This window comes from Triturus cristatus, chromosome 9 (genome assembly GCF_964204655.1).
Source record: "Triturus cristatus chromosome 9, aTriCri1.1, whole genome shotgun sequence".
Classification (NCBI taxonomy): domain Eukaryota; kingdom Metazoa; phylum Chordata; class Amphibia; order Caudata; family Salamandridae; genus Triturus; species Triturus cristatus.
The window spans coordinates 378,718,674-378,735,943 of record NC_140592.1 but is presented as its reverse complement, the minus strand read 5'-3'; the positions used below and the strand labels follow the sequence as shown (position 1 = coordinate 378,735,943).

At 46.0% G+C, this 17,270-nt stretch overlaps 1 protein-coding gene across 1 annotated transcript in view; it reads left to right on the top strand.

Annotated features, from left to right (window-relative positions):
• The window catches only part of ZNF541 (zinc finger protein 541), a 1,112,036-nt gene that overhangs the window by 717,431 nt on the left and 377,335 nt on the right, over positions 1-17,270 (top strand). The window contains exon 10 of the mRNA XM_085627847.1: positions 8,287-8,441. Within this exon, the coding sequence (XP_085483973.1) occupies positions 8,287-8,441 (155 nt within the window). The remainder of the gene's footprint in view (positions 1-8,286; positions 8,442-17,270) is intronic.

Below are 17,270 nucleotides of genomic sequence, written 5' to 3'. Positions count from 1 at the left end.
TGTGTGTTTTTTCAGTGAATATATATATATATCCTACTTGTTTCTGTTAATTTGAATTATGTTGACTTTCCTTTGTTCTATATTTGTGTTTTATTATTGTTGTTATGTTTCGTTACTTTTATCGTAGTGACGATATGTGGTTCTTTATTGTTATTTTTTATATTGTTTGTGTTTTTGATTTTTTTTCCAGCAATAATTTGCTGTTGATATCTGTGTTTTTACTTTTAAAGTATAGGTTCACTGTATTAGGTTGTCGATATGTTTTTTGGGCAATATTTGGGTATATCGATTTTGTTTTCTCAATATAGTGTTGTACAACGACGACTATAAAGAAATTTGACATATTTTTGTGTTGTTGGGTTTCACTATATTCCTTAGGCCTCATTGACCAGCCAAGGAATGAGAAAGCTCTTTTGTAGTCCCTTATCTTCTCTCTTATACCATTTCCCTTTACCAACCACTACAATTCCCATACTATTTCTGTTTATGTGGTTACTAAAACAGTGGTGAGACATGGAAAAGAGCATTGCTTATGTTGGATCCTGAGAACACAAAGTTAGTGCAATTTGTCTTGCAGGTCCTCGCATGGTGTGTAGCTGGTGTCTGGCTTGTTCCGCCTTGACTCTCTTCATGACTTTTCTTCTGATCTGCATCTCCCTAATACAAGGATATCTCTAGTGCCCCGCCTATGTAGTGAGTCAGCTCTCTTCTTTGAAGCATGGTCCAGACAGTATCTCTTGGCAGTCTTGATCAAGAATCCTATATTTCTATTTCCAAACCTGCCATGGGAAGTTGGCAGTGAATACTCCTACGCCGAATTAGAGTTTCTTATCACTACTGGTGTGGAGACCTTGGACTACAGTAGATAAATCTTGGTGCATTGCCTGTGGCTCCAAGTTTTCTGCCTTAAAATTATACTAACTTTACAGACAAAAGTTGCAGGCAATAGTGGTGTATTCCAACTCTCAAATCTGAGACTGGTTCTGGGGAATTCCATTGCTTTTATTTATTCCATTCAGACTGGTCCAGCCCAGGTCTTTGTCACAAGGTGTCAGTAGGAAGTTGGGGTGGAGCCTGGATTCTCCAATCAGTAGAAACTCAAAAGGAGGGTACAAATGTGTCCACCCCACTTAACTACCTTTGAATCTGTGTGGGGTAAGCTCTTCCATACAATGCCAGGGAATCTCTGTTTCCTCTTATGCACACTTAACACTCCGATTCACTACATAGGATGCCTGAACTGTCCTGTAAGTGCCCTGCAATTGAGTTCAGCTACCCGGGCTCTCTCCTAACCCTCTCCTAGGTATCACTTGAATGTAGCAAACACAAAATGTATTCCAGTTTGGGTTTGGCCACAAGCATCATGTACCTTCTATACATTGATCCTCTCAGCTGTCCTGTGCGATCGCTTGTTTGAAACGTCTTCCCTTTTAAGACGAATACTGAGGATTATCAGAAAGCAACCCAATGTTATTCAGATTCGATTATTCCAAAGCAGAAAATGCCAGCACTCACCTTGTAATATTTATGAAAAGTTAATTATGCAAGAAGGTATGAAGATCACAGCCCGCCCTAGAGACTTTTTCAAGACAAAATGATTCAGTCATTTATGTTTCTGATCAAGCATAATTATAGTGGTCTTAGACACTTGGAAAATACTCCAGACCATAGTAAAAAAAAGAAACACGATTTACTGTAATGTTTTTCTTCCACCCTCTTTCAGAAGGGCCAGCTTAACCTTTAGCCCTCCAACAGATCCTCTGACCCTGCTTACCGCCAGATCAGGCCTGTGCATGCAGGACTTGCTTCACAACAAGCCAACACTGTTCGTCACACGGTCTCAACCAGTGGTCGAAGTGGGGGGAAAAAAGTAGGGGGACTGTGGGCGGAGAATCCGAGGGCGGGAATAACCCAAGGATTGGCTCAGTGGGTGGAGCCAGAGGTGTGGCCAGAATGCGCAAACATCCCAATTTTTAGTATTTGTTTGGCATTTCACTGCCCAGTTTAATCAACCAATGGATACACAGGATTATATAAGGTTTTAATGAGTTATTGACATTAAAACACATTCACAAAGTGGGATACGCTTCTAATCACAGAATGTCCCAAATACGATAAAATGTGGAAGCCCAAGCCATTTGTCTCATAGCCATGGAGTTTATCATCAGCACTTCTCCCTTTTTCCACAACAGCAGTCCAAACATGAATGGCAAAATATCCTAGTTTGCAAATGTTTTCTATATAATTATGGCTCTGCCATATTTGCCTCCTAATGCAAGATCTGCTGCATGATCTGACCATTTAAACTAATAAATTGTTTATAGCTCAAACGTATCAAAAGTTAATAAAAAATTTGACTTGTTTTGCTGCGGAGTGGATGACTTATTGCAAAGGTTGACTGATCACCTTTCTCACTGTTGCATTTGTATGTTACACTGGTACTAATAAGGCAAAATCTTTCCAAAGACTGTTAGCATGTGTACACATGTCAAAATAATAAAATATCAGAAAATATACTGCATTACGCTGCAGCCTTTTTTAAAATGCATAATTTAGTCAACACTGTGGCATAATTTCGTCCTCCTTTGCTGCATATTTAATTCCAGTGGCCCCACAGGAAGCAGCACATGTTAAAAGTGCTTGTGAATGAAGCAGAGAGACTGTGAAGTTTGCGAACTTAGTTTGGTGTGCGTCCAAATTCTGCTTTGCCAATCCCTGGTGAGTTGCAGCTACTACTTCTGAAATAAGGCCAATGGAGCTAACTATGGGTGAGGCAGACTGGCCTCAAGGGCAGGGCCGGTCTTAGCACTGGTGGTGCCCTGTGCATTAATGTTTGTTATTACCCTCTAATGGCCACCTCTGCCATGGATTCCCTCACTACCACCCTTTAACAGTGCCCCCCAAGTCTCCATAACCACACTCTCTCTCAGATGCATTTAATTTGATCTACAGCCCCACTCATACCAGTGTAGGGTGTCAGAGAACTTTACATCACACACATTACTCAGAGACAATCAATATGTGTGTAAATCACTGTATAGAAAATATTACACAAGACTAAGGGCTACAAGGTGTAGGAGTCACATGACAACCATACTACTAGGCCTTATAGTTTAATAGTGATTGGTCTGGAGAAACATAAACTCAGAATTTTTAAATTTAATACCATAGTTGGGGGTTCTCTTTAATAATCAGAATTGATTTCTGTCCAAAAGAACACTTTTTGCAACATTAGGATAATCAAAGACTGGGGGGAAAAACATAACGCTCTAATTTATACCTTGCAGTTTGTATGCAGCTCATAGATGAAAGTTAATAGCTCACTGTTGTATGTTAGGATTTTAACTTATAAACTGCAAGTAACAAAAGTATCTCTCTGACAAAAGCAGTAGCTTACTGACCTATTTACATTATGTGCACTTTGTGATCTGTGTAGGAAGGTGGAATCTGACTGCATGGTTGCCCCCACTTTTTTCCTAGTGTTTTGCTGGTTTTCAACTTAGTCTGGCTGGGATCCTGCTATTCAGGACCCCAGCCTATCTGCTTTCTCCCTTAAATTGATTACAAGTACTATAGGTACACTCCAGATTGGATTCTGGGGTACCCTTATAAGTCCCTAGTATATGGTATACTATGTACCAAGGGCATAGGCACCCCAGAGGCCTACCAGGGGCTGCAGCATGTATTGTGCCACCCCTGGGAAGCCTTCCAAAATGATACCACAGGTCTGCTACTGCAGCCTGGGTAAGGTGGTGCATGCACCCCTTACTGAGATATAGGTTCACTATATCTCTCTATATCACTGCACATATAAACCTATCAGTCACTCCTATGGCAGGCCTTACCAATCCTGAAGGCAGGGTGCTGGGTTTTATGTGAGAGGGTGCCAATGCATGAGCAGAGCCCCTCTGCAGCCTTCGGAACCTTTATTCTGGGGTTGTTTGTGATGCAGCCAAACCATACACTCTTAAGTGCATTATAACCAAACAGTAAATGCCAACTTTGGGATGGCTGCACGGAAACATGTCGTATTTGGTGTCAAACACTTTTGAATCATACCCCCACACCAGTAACTGGTGTGGGAGTATGATCCCACCCTTCTAGAGGGAGAGACATGACCACACCGGTATACCCGGTACCAGCTAATAGAGCCCTGGCATCACAAAATGGATGCTGCCAGCCACAGACACGAGTCTGCCCTCCAGCTGCTGGACGAAACTCTGGCAGGGGAGGCCTGGACAATAGGTTTCCTGTCACAGGGAGGTGTCACCACATCCCAGAAAGGCTTTAGTGTATTGGGGCTGGGTGGGTGCACTCCAAGAGTGCTTTGAAGTTCAGCACTGGGGGCACATTTGGTGTCCCTGTGCATAGTCCAGCTCAAACCGGTTGCAGGGGCTACCAGCCCCTGCTCTGACGCGAAACTGGACAAAGGAAATGGGTGTAGCCACCCCTCTTTCCTGACCCTCCCATAGGTGGGTCCCCTAGAGTTTGTCCCACCCCTTCCTTGGGTATAAGAAAGTAACCCCTGGCTACAGGACTTTAGATTACACCTGGACGAAACTCTGATACTGAATGCTGGAACTTCGACGATCTACATTGAACTAGATGAGTGAAGAATCTCCCTTGGAGTAAAGGAGTTACTCCCCTGCAAGGCAGGCACCAAAGACACATCTGACCGGTTTGCAGCTCCGAAGCTCCCGCCAGACTCCAAAGGATTTTCCAACACAGGAGGTGGGTTTCCGTGGTCTTAGAGGTTGATCAGTGCCCACAGCAAGTCTGAGGCCCGTATCCCTCGTGGCGACCATGCAAACCGAACCCCTGGACACAACGTCACTTTGCAGAAGCATCAGCTTTCCAACAACTCCGGCAGCTGAGCTTTGGATTACTTATAGCCCTGACCCCAAGCAGCATTTGCACTGAAGATTGCCCGCCTACACTCCACGAGTGTTCCATGAGCTGGCCCTTTGTGTTTCCTCTCGAGGGCCCTTTGCGATCCCTAGTCCGTCGACTGGTGGGTCCCTGTGAAGGCAACTTTACCTCTATTTAGGCTTACCTGATTGCTCCAGACGTGCCCTGACTCTCCATTGCTTGGGGAGTCCCCAGGACCTTACTGGGCCGCACCGCAGCATCTTTTCTCTTCCTGCGTGGGTTGCTGTTGCCAAGGCTTGTTGTGTTCAATACGAGCACCGACACCACAGCACTCTACATCCTTTGTGGGACAGCTCAAATCCAGCTTCTGGTTGTCGTCGATGCCTCCTGGTCCTCGTGGCTGCAGAGTCAAGCTTCGCCTCTTCGCACCTGAATCACTCAACATCGGTGGGCTTTCGTCTACCGTGCCCCTGGTCACTGGCAAGTGACCCAGACTCTGTCCCCTCTGCTTTCAGGTTCTTCTGATCTTCGATCCAGGCTTGGATCACACCGGACACTTTTCTCCTTCCCGGCAGCAGCACTTTGCAGCAGATCGCCATTGAAATCAACGACGATCCCCGACACCATTTGACACCTTTGCACCCGGCTTCCCTGGGTGAGGTAACTTGAGTACTCTGGTGCTCCCGTGGGTGCTGGCCCTAGAACCCCCTATGTCTAAAGGGGTTTGCTCAAAGTCCTCTCCTAAGTGTCCTTAACTTCTAAAATTCCAACCGCGACTTTCCCATAAAATAGTACGGGGCTCGTGCCTGCGTTCTCACACTGCACGCGTCCCCCGTGGGTCTCCTGTGTCACTACCTTGGGTGGTTCCTTGGGGTCCCAGCGATTCTACGTGCTTTAGGCACTGTGTCTAGTCAAGTTGTGGTTCTTATACCACTTTCTTAATATATGGTTTGGTCCGCCCCTAGGGCCCATTGTATATTGTGCTATTTACTGTCGTTTTAGAACTGTATTATTGTGTATCTTGGACTCTAATCTCATAAAGAGATTAGTAGTGAGTGTTTAGAAATAAATACATATATTTTATATATACCTTGTGTGGATCTCCTTTCATTTAGTAATTCAAGAGGTTATAAGAGGTTATTATCTGGTTAACCAAGCTGCTTTACACTCCTTCAAGACTCCTTCAAGACTTAGCCTAAAGGCTGCTCCCCATAGCTACCACTAGGATAGCTTTCAATAAAGGTTGTCTTTAAACCTATCATCAATAAGGGTTGTTTGGACTGGTACAAGGTGCCCACTATAACTAGTGGACAGCATATACCAGGCCAACTTCTCACAATCTGTATGGTACTTGTTCTTTGCAGCAGGCACATTAACCCTCTGAGCTACCTTTCCATGAATCAAAACTTCCACTAGACAAAATGATCTCTCTCTAGGAAGAACATTAAACACCAGAGACATCATGACATTTTTAATAATGCCTCCACCTAAAGTCAGCACCCTGTGCGGTCACACCGGTTGCACTGCCCTAGAGCTGGCCCTTCTCAAGTGTCCTGTGACCTCAGTGACAGAGTCACTGTCGCTCTAGGGTGTGCTGCTTCATATGCCTGTCTGCAAGACTGGAGGTGAACTTCAGTATGGATTGTGGTGGACAAACCTTGAAGGTTAACCCACACTTGCCACTGCTAGGGTTAACCTGCTGGTGCAAAGACACCATAGCTTCTAAGTTCTTGCGCAGCCTTCTAAGGTCTAGCATAGGAATGTGCTCCCTCAGGAGAGTGGTCTGGTGGACTGGGTATTAAGACTGAACCTGATTCCCCAGTTCCAAATTCAGTAACTCTGGCCATAGTGCCACATCCTCTCCCCCGCTGAACACCATACTGCCCCACTGAGAAAAACTCACACTGCCTTCAACTACAACCCAATTGCTGCCGGCTATAAACACCTGGATGCGGCTTAATTTAAATGACGCACTAGACAAGAGCAATATGCGGCCTACAAAAAAAAGTAACAACATCCTGGAAAAAGCAAACCCTCATAGGGAATGTAAAATTTAGCAAACCATGTGAAATGTAAGCAGGAACAACATGGCTACCTTAATGCGTTTACACTCACTATTCAGAAATCAGTGAGTGCTTTTGCCTGAAAAGTTAAGGACATGACTACAGGGCCCTGAATGGACCCATTTCAATGTCCATTGCTTATATCCTTACAAAACGTAAGCAGTATGGTAAAACAACCACATCCCTGGACGCAGAGCCGCAGTACACATTTTGTTTTCCAATCCACACATTGCAGTATCTCCAGGGTTGGTGCACTAGTTGCAAGCTCGGGGAAAACAAAGACAAGAAAATAAAAGTAGCGCTTCACTGGCAAACTCTGTAAAAGTGGCGCTAATGTGTTTGGGTGTGAATAAAATCAATCTGGCCAGTTTGCTACCACTCTGTCTTACTTTATTTAGTTATTTTTCCTATTTTTAACCTTTTATTCCAGATGCTGCACTTTGGAATTAAAATACGACATTAACAGCAAAAATTATTTTCTTTTTTGGATCCATTTCACAGGGGAGCAATTAAAAGAAAGGAGAGGAAAGAGTGTGAAAACCCCGTCTTGAAATCTTGATTTTCTGTAAAAGAAGAACTGCTAGACAGAAAGAGAGGGAAGAAGGAAAGAGGGGGGGGGGGGCAACTGAAGCGACAAAGCAGAAGTGGACACTGTATTTTTCTTCTCTGGGTAAGAAGGAAAAGACAGAGACCTGTTACTTCTCTTCCGCCCTTTATTTATAGGCGCTGGCGGTTTCTTGCGTCCTGGGACGCATTTTCAAAATAAAAAAGTAGGGGAACGGAATCCCTGGAATTGAAGAAGTAGGGCCAAGACGTGCCCTGCCGTTCCCGCCCACTTCGACCGCTGTCTGAACCCATCAAGGGCAGTCACGGACACGCATATTCCATTTGATGGCAGTTGAAGTGCTTCACTACACTATGTCGTCAGATTGATGTAGAGTAACATAAGGAGCTACACTCAATGACCAGACATATGTATGTGGATCAAATCATTTGCACTGAATGTTTTCTGTTTCTATGCAAAATCAATAATTTACAGTTTTAAAAAAAGATGTGTTTGCTTTGCCACAAATGGTGTTTTGCTGGCCACTCAGAATGAATCTTTCTACCTGTTCCCACTTGACAAAGTTCACTTGGTTCTGCAGAGTCTGCAAAAATGATTATTCATTTCCTGACAATCACTAGATATAAGGAGTTTTTGGAAAGTAAGGAGAGTGACCGCCGTTGTTGGAAAGTAGCTTCTTTTCGTTCTTTTTTATATTTTCGTTCTTATTTATTTATATATTTATAAAATGATGACCTCTCATATCGTATTTCATTGCTCTGCTTGATTTTTTTTCTTTGTTTTTTGTAGACATATTAACGTTGGAAGTCGATTTCAGGCTGAGATTCCACCACTCCAAGATCGATCTTTAGTGGAGTGTCACAAGCATCCAGCCTTTCTGGTGTGGAAACCCTGGGGAAATGTTGAGACCAACCAAGACACACAAGATGGAGGTGCGGCCCATTGTGCGTAACAATGCAAATACAAATGTGTATTTAAAAGTGTCTTTTTGTATTAAAACACTGCCTTTCGAAATAATTATTAACCTGCCTTTGGTGGTTTGCTTGAAAAACGAATTAAGTAGTAGAATGTTTTAAACAAGTATTGGCAAAGCCACTAGTTTTGACTCAATGGTGAATGCAGAACTGAAGATATGTGTACTATAGACACAACGAGTATGCTCACAAATATATAGAAACATAGACTGCACGTTTACTGACATTTAGACTTGCATGAAGACACCGACACACAAATGTAGACACGTGCTCAGTAAGCACGGATATAGAAACAACGAAGCATGAATTGGCGCATTCATGCAAGTATACTTAACTTGCACGGACATAAACCTAAGATTTGTACTGCCGCCTTGAATATACATAATATACAAGTATTCGAAACAAAGCAAATTTAAATGTTTTGAAACCTATTTATGTCCCTTCATACATACAGTCAATACACATGTGCACATGTAACTAACAAAAAAATCACATTTAGCTGTTTGTGTTCAGGTGCAACAAATCATTTAAAATATGTGCACTTTACTTGGAAGCTGACGCTGCGGACTGTACTCGCCAGCTGGTACTCTCCACTGCAGTTGACGGTTGGCACTGCACAGTGTATTTAGTGGCTGACAAAAAGAGCTGGCACTTCAAGAGCTGGCACTGAGTGCATTTTGCAAAAGACAACATGTCCCACGTGGAGGTGAGGAACATCTTATACAAACATTCATATCACACGTTCCCGCACCACCCATACAAATGGTCTCATGTAAAAGTACGTTTGTGCATTAACAGTATCCCCATAACACCCACAGTTAGGTTACTCAGTTGTAAGCCTCCATCGGCAGCTGTCCCATTTGTGTCATCTGATATCGACAATAAGCATGCATTCAGAGGGCCTCATATGCCTTTAGGCCTCGATGTTCTCGGCAGTTCCTCTGCGTACAGTTCCATTTGTGACAGACAATAGGCCATGTCTGACAACCATGCAGCAGGTATGGGGCGGGGAAGGAGGAAGGGAAATGTAAAAAAATAAAAACCACTTACCTTGTCGCCAGGTCCTACGTCTCTGCTCCCGCTCTCCTCCGCATTGAACAGGAAACACATCCAGGCTCCCCTGACCAATCACAACGCTGCAATGCAGCATTGTGATTGGTAAGCACCCAGGCTCCCCTGACCAATCACAACACTGCAATGCAGCGTTGTGATTGGTCTGAGCGCCGTAGTTCGGTGCTCAGACGGGGCCTGGGCATGTTGTCCACCCAGGCTGTAATGCAGCCTAGATGGAAAACATGGAAAGTGCGCACGACTGTTTGGCCGGAACCAGAAGTCCGGCCAAAGCGTCATGCACATTTCATTGTGCCTACCACTCCACTCCTCCTCTGCCCTGCTCTTGAGAGCTGAGGAGCCCTGCCCGCCCGCTCGCAAAACATCTGGAATAAATAAAATGATAATAACATTCAGTTATATAATTCTATTTTTCCTTTGGTCACACTGCTTGAAAGCAGTGGGGCGATGCTTCTCCGACTTAGCGGAGGAGCCGCCACTGCAACAATTCCTTCTTAGTGGGTTTGGCTCTACTCCCCTAATTGAGTGCAACCATCCTCTTTGCCAGCTGAAGACTCACCGATACAAATCTCCAGTTCAGAGATTTGAGGTGTTTAGTCAATCCCAATAAGCACACCACTCGGTGACACTATTTTCGTTCATGCCTCCGTGACCTGAGTTCAGTGCTGCATCACCGAGAGGCAAGCCCAGGCCAAATGCACTAAATCTGCCTCCCCAGTTCCACATCTCATACAGTTTACATCGTCTTTTATAGCCCATATTTGTGGTGTTTCGTAGGAGTCTAGTACATTTGATGCAATAATTTAAAGTGGATTATTGTCAAATAACAATTAGAGGTGAGTGTGTGTAATTGTGTACAGTGAAATTTCCAATCTGAATCTACTATGGACTGCGACCAGACCAACCTTCTAGTGCTTTATTGTCTATGTGCTTTCTATCCATCTGTGCAGCATTATATAGGTTAGTGATGACATTTTGGCGTGTTGTGCTAATGAGCAGAACCTGTAATGCGGTAGTGTAGGTGGCTTGTCTGGGGATTGCAGCTATAGCTAGTGCATAGCCGCACGGAGGCAGTAGTATATAAATGCAAGTAATGGGGTGGCCTACTGAGATGAAGTAAGGTCCCAGAGGGCAATGAACTTGCCATTGGGGTATATATCTCCCATAGTTTTTAAGCCCACCTTGGTTAGTTGTAGAAGCGCCTTATCTTCTTTAGATACCAAAATGTCAGGGTGATGTTTTAGGGGTAATGCAGGAGCATACAATGAAAGTTTCCCTGCACGCCTTGCTAGCCCTCGCCAGGCAATAGGTGTGGAGTGCACTGTTTTTATTTTGGAGCATGGGATCCCCACCCATTTGTGTGATGGAATAGTCAAAATTGGGATTGGGAAGGTGTCATCATGTCCTACCGTGAGATGCGGAGTGAAGTCATGTGCTGCATACCAATACTGGGCAAAATGCGCCTGCACACAGAGATAATACAAATGAAAGTCCAGCGCGTTGCAACCTCCACTAGCATAGGGCAATGTAGGCCTTGGTTGCATTCCCGCCCATGTATGCATGACCAGCAGCACATGCAGTTATTTAAAGAAGTAAGCTGGTAGGACGAAGGGGATATTTACAAATAGATATAAACATTTTGGTAGGATCACCATCTTAATGACAGCTATTCTGTCCGCCAGCGACAGCAGGAGTGTTGACCATTGGGCAGCATAGTCTTCCAATTTGGAGATGGCCCAACCATTGTTTACTCTCAGCACCATTTCAGGGTCCCTTTGAATCCAAACGCCAAGATACTTGACCGTGTCTGTATCCCAAACAAGTGGAAAATACAGTGTGCACTGTTGAGTGGCAGGCATGAGTGGGAAAATGACATATTTCCATCAATTGATACAGAGGCCAGAATACTATTTGCGCTTAACGTATTCCCTGATTACAGGGGAGAGATGTGTTGAAGGGTCCCTTACATATAAGACCATATCATCTGCGTAAAGGGAAATACTTAATGGTGGTACACACAGTTTCATGGCAGATGCTGCATTCCTCTGCCAAATAAGACACATCAGTGGTTCTAGTGCGAGAGCAAACAACATTGGTGACAGGGAGCAGCCCTGCTTCGTTCCCCTGCTGATTGGAACCCCATCCGACGTGTGACCGTTTACACGTATCCAGGCCATTGGACCCCTATACAGAAGTCGTATCCAGCAAAGGAACAACTCCAGTATTCCCATACGGATCATGAAAGCAAACTTATAGTCCCATGCAATGGAGGTGATTACTTTAACAGCATCCAACAGGACCGCTGCTGCCTGCAATGTGGGGTCTACTTGGTGCAATAATGTAAAAATGGCTCACAGGTTGTGCGTGGTGAGCAGGTGGGAACTAACCCGAACTGATCCGGTAAGGCTAAGTTAGGGAGTAGTAATTGGAGGCGCATCGCCAACACCTTTGCAAGTATTTTCGTGTTGATGCTTATTAATGACAGTGGTCTGTAAGGCTCACAGTCCTAAGGGGCCTTATCCGGTTTCAAGAGGGTCCCAATCTAGGCCTTGTGCAATGAGGGTGTCAAGATTTGTTTCTGGTAGTATTCCTCATACATGGCATGTAAATGCGGTGCCAGGAGCTCTGCAGATTCTTTATAAAATTCTCCCATCAGCCCATCCGAGCCAGGGGCCATCCCGTTAGGAAGAGTACATATGGTATCCTTAAGGTCTTCAACTTTGATAAGTTAAAGGAGGTACTCACATTGGCCAGGTGATAGCCAAGAGCTACATCTCCCAGGTATTCATCTATTTTAGCTATCATGGTGGAACTGCGAGTGCTATACAATTCAGCATAAACGTTTTTAAAGGCCGAGAGCACGGATGGGGTAGAGTGGTGTGTGTGCACCTCTGCATCTACGATTTTCACAATGGAATCTGCGCATCTCTGTGCTCTTATTTTACCAGCAAGACTGCAAACCGGTCTGCCCCCTCTCCATAAGCACGCGCGACATGGCGTTTGGACAAGAACTGTGATTCCTGTTATGCGAGATTATTGAATTCCATCAGTTGCTCCCTAATGGATGCCAGGGTGGTTGTGTGGGGATGGAGCTCATAGTCACGTTGTAGTGACTGCTAGGTGTCTTTGTTTTTTTGTAGCTGTGTGCGAATTGCCTTCAACACCCCAGCCTGGGTGCTGATACAGAACCCCTGAATTCTGACCTTAGTCATCCCGCAGAGTGTCCTTCCCTGCCACGGTCCCAGTATTGTTTTTCAAAATATTCGATGATCGACCTTCGAAATACATCTCTGAACAGCGCATCCGACAGCACCGTTGCGCGGAACGTCCATGTGAAAGGGGCAGGTGCTATGTTAGGCAGTGTTAACCACAGCAATACTGGATCATGGTCGGGCAGTGTTTTAGGCATGTGTTTTATCCCGCCCACCCATGTGCAATTCTGTGGATATGAGCTGATAGTCCAATCTGGACCATGTTCTATGCACAGATGACACAAATGTACCCTCTCTCAAGGCTGGGTTTCGGAGCCATATATCTAACGGGCCATATTCCTCCACCCCCTCCTGGACATGCTGCCTGCTTCCCATGCTAGTCCGCTATTTTGGACCTATCCACGATGGGGTCTAGATACGTATTCAGGTCTCCTCCTCAAAGGTTGTTGAAAAGTGGTAGGGAAAGTATGTGCCGCCAGGTTGACGAGAACATGATCGTCTGCGTTTGGAGCATATGTATTGACCAGCATTAGAGGAGTGCTATTTAGCGTCCCCTGGGCAGTTACCAGGTGACCTTGCTCGTCTGTCAGGGAATTCGTAAGTGTAAAAGGGAACCCACGTTTGACCAGTAATAACACCCCTCTATAATATGTGTAATAAGATGATGTCAAGCGGTGTACCACCCATGTGGAGCCTATGACGCTGTCAGTGTATTATGTCAGATGTGTTTCCCGTAGGAAACCAATTTGAATATTGTGTGAGTCCAAATATCGGAGGACTAGTCTAGTTTTGTGGGGGTTATTTATCCCATGTATTTTTCATGTGTGTAGGTTTATTTTACCACTGGTTTTGGCCATCTTGGGTGTTTATATATGATTGGGGTACATAGGTGTACATGGGTTAAGTCTTGTAATGTTATTAATGACGAGTGATGCGAACAGGAGCATGCAAACAAACAAACCTTAAATTCCCCCCTCCCATTTCAGCATACAAAACCTGCCAAAGACATTCCCCTGTACTAAGAAGAAGGTATACAACAAGAAAACGTTCAGAGATAAACAAAGTAGGTCAGTTGTACTTGTCAAGTCATCTGGGGTGCTCCCGTTTGATGGGTTGCCAGAATCCCCATATCCCTCCAGGTGTACGGAGGTGGCCAGGAAGTTCAAAGTCTTGCCATCATTTTTGGCCATTGAGCCTGTCTCGTTGGCCGCCATCTGCACAAAAGGGAGAAATGCCCTGCACCATTATGCATCCTGGAATGGACATTGAGTCATATTCAGTTGCAGATGTAGCTGGTGGTGTTGTTCCCATTTAGGATTCCTCGTCCCCGGGTACACCCACACAACGATCTTGTTTGTGTGGGGTAAGGGATTTTTGAAAGCCTTTAGCAGCTTTGGGTGTTGCAGAGGTGCTCTGTTTCATTTGGTATTTGACCTGCACAGGCCCCAGGTAAAGCATGGTGTATGGGATGTTGGCTTATTGTAGCTGTAGCTTCACCCTTAGAAATTATTTTCTGGCCGCTAGGACCGCCACTGTAAAGTCCGGATAGAATGCGATCCGATTTCCCTGATACTCGATGTCTCTTTTTTCTCATGACATTTGAAGGACTGTATCCCTGTCACGATAATTTAGAAGTTTTGCTTTTGATTGGATGCGGAGACGTGCTAGGTGTGGGTCGCACCAGGAGGTATTTATGCTCCTTTTCCACCACCAGGAACTGGTATAGGTTATCTGTGCCAAATACTGGGGCCAACATAATCTCTACATAGGTTTCCATCTTCCTGTGTTTGTTGATTCAGGGACCCCAGTAATGTGCAAATTATTTTGGCGCGATTGCGGCTTCAAGTCCCTATTTTTGGCTTGGATGGCCGTCAGTACTGCTCCATGTTTAAACATTTTGTGCTAACAGATTGAAGGTCATTTTCCATTTTAGAGATTCACTGTTCTGCTTCTGTGATACAGAAGGATTGCTTGTTCAACTTTGCAGACATGTGGTTCTTTCTGATATTTAATGTGTCTATCTTTCCGTCAATTGACTGGAGACGACTTTGCATCACCAGGAACGTAGCTTCCAGTGTGGTCACATCCTGGGAGCTTGAGGCCCTCTCCTGACTTGGCACGGCGTCGAGTGGCAGTTTTGCAGAGCCTGGGGTCTCAAAACTGAGGCACGTTTGGTTTCTGTCCATCTTCCCCTTACTGGCTTGTCACTGCACCCACAAATCTTATAAGGCTATTTGCCCGCAGGCAGTTTCTGATGTTGGCATATTCTCGATGTGCAAAAACAACAGTTAATGGACAGAATGCAGAACATGTCATACATTCACCCCAGTACAGAGATCTGGGCCTAAATCCATCGTTTTTTTGCTCACCATGCCATTCCAGTTTGAACCCAGCCATATGCAAATCAGTCTTGACCATGTGCCTCATGGGAACAGTCCAGCCCGAACTGCCAAGCCAGATCCTCCCTGACGTGCTCCTCGAGGTGTAAGCGGCACAGGAAGATTTGCCCGTGCATCCAACTCTGCATCACTGTCTCTGACCCCTTAGCGCTCATTTGGGGCTAGAGACTGTCAGTAACTGGCTTCGTAGTCCGTCCCCTCCACCATGGGGTGATGGTATGTTGTATGAAGAATACACAGCAGCTACTTCAGCTGGGTGATGGGTGCACAAGTCCTGCATATCGCACACAGCCAATGGCACACAATACTAGGGACTAATCTGTGGGCTGTGCGTGTCTCTTTGGTGCCCTACCTTGCAGTTCTTTTCCAGCTGGGGTATTCATTAACCTGCTTTGTGGGCCAGGGCCACAGCTCAAGCCCCACATGTGTTCTCTGCAGTGTTTAGGAAGCTGGGCTGTTCGGCTCTGGCCTTGTCTCAAGTCCCCCTGTGGGTCACTTAGCCCCTGCTTTAGAAGGAGGATGCGGCCACCCCGGTCTCAAATGCTAGTTCTCTGGTGCGGGGGTGGGGTTACCACTTGGCACAATGTTGCACAGAGGTCATTTCTCACTAGTCGCCACCATGCTTGGTAGGCCAGGTGTGCCCCTCTAGGATCAGTATTGATAGCAGAGGTTTTCTTGCGCCAGTCAGGCTATATGGGCCTTCTGTGCACGTCACCTTCTTTGGCGGTCAGTCCTCCTCTGGCCTTCCAACGCGCCTCCTCAGTGCTAATTTGCGGCCGTATAGAAATCTGGAGGTGTTACTTGGCCCCTTCGAATGATTCTCTGCGCCGTTGCATCTCTATGGTGAAATTGGATAATATATTTACTTGACTGTTCTTAATTGTTTATGGCACTCGTGCTCTGGAGGCTTGTGGTCCCTGTCTCTATAATTGAAAAGCCTCGCCACCACCGGCCTGAGGACAGCCATTGGCAGGCGAGTCAGCACCCTTTGCAGTCGTTCCATTGAAAAGAAATGTGAATGCCTCCTAGCCAGTACCTTGTCCACAAACCACTTCTCAAGATACAGTTCCATGCTGGGACCCTCAGCCAAATCAGGAAGGCCCACTATACACGTATTATTCCTGCGGGATCACCCCTCTTCATCCTCTGTTTTCAGTTTCAGGAAGCGCACTTCTTCCTGTAGGGTTTTGATGTGGGCTTGCATCCCACTCAGTGAGGGCTATAATTGTGCCAACACAGATTCATTTGTTGCCACGTGTTCCGTTAGCTTCCTATGGTCGGCCCTTAAGAGTTCCACCTCAGTCGCCACTGCATCCACTCCAGGGTTGACTTCACTTCCTGGATAGCTTTCAGTTTTGTGAATCAATTGGGGGGATGCTTTCTTACATCTTGGCTTTAGGGGCACCATGCGTCTCAATCTTGGGGCCCTGCATCAGTGTCGTGCCATTGGGAGGTCCACCCTGTCCTCTGGCTTTCATGCCCATAATTTCAACATGATACCAAGGTGGTTAGCACCCACTCCAGCACCTGGGTAGCCCAGTGCTGTGCACTTTATGGTGACCATGGAGCTAAGGTGCTTCCTGAATATCCACCTGCGTCCCTCGGGGCGGGGCCCTTTGTCTGTTAGCACCATGGTATGACACTGTCCCTTGGGTGTGTCAGGCCACACCAATTTCCCCGCAGCATCCTGGGCATCCCTGGACCCATTGAGTGAGCGATCAGGTTGGTACGTCACCAAAGAACCAGTGGGGCCTAGTGATGGCTCTCACACGTGGGTGGGGGAGTAAATGTCCAGTGTTCCGGCTCAGGGTTTCCTCAGAACCCTCCCTCTGGGATTCTCTGGGCCTTCGGGGGCTCTCATGGAAGTGGGCAGTCCATGCAGGTATAGGTTGAGGGGGGAAAGCAGCCCTCTTGTCCAAGGTTCTGCAACCCCTGGCGACCGCCGTCCCATCTTCCGGCCTACATCTTCAGGGGCCCAGCGCCGTACCTCCCCACAGCGGAGGCCCGACTAGGCTGCACCGGGGATTTCGGCTCCTCAACTCTCCCCCAGGGTCCCAACAAGATCAGCGAGGCAAAAGGGGGGCCCAGAGGTCACAGGCCAGCCAAGCAGCCAAGGG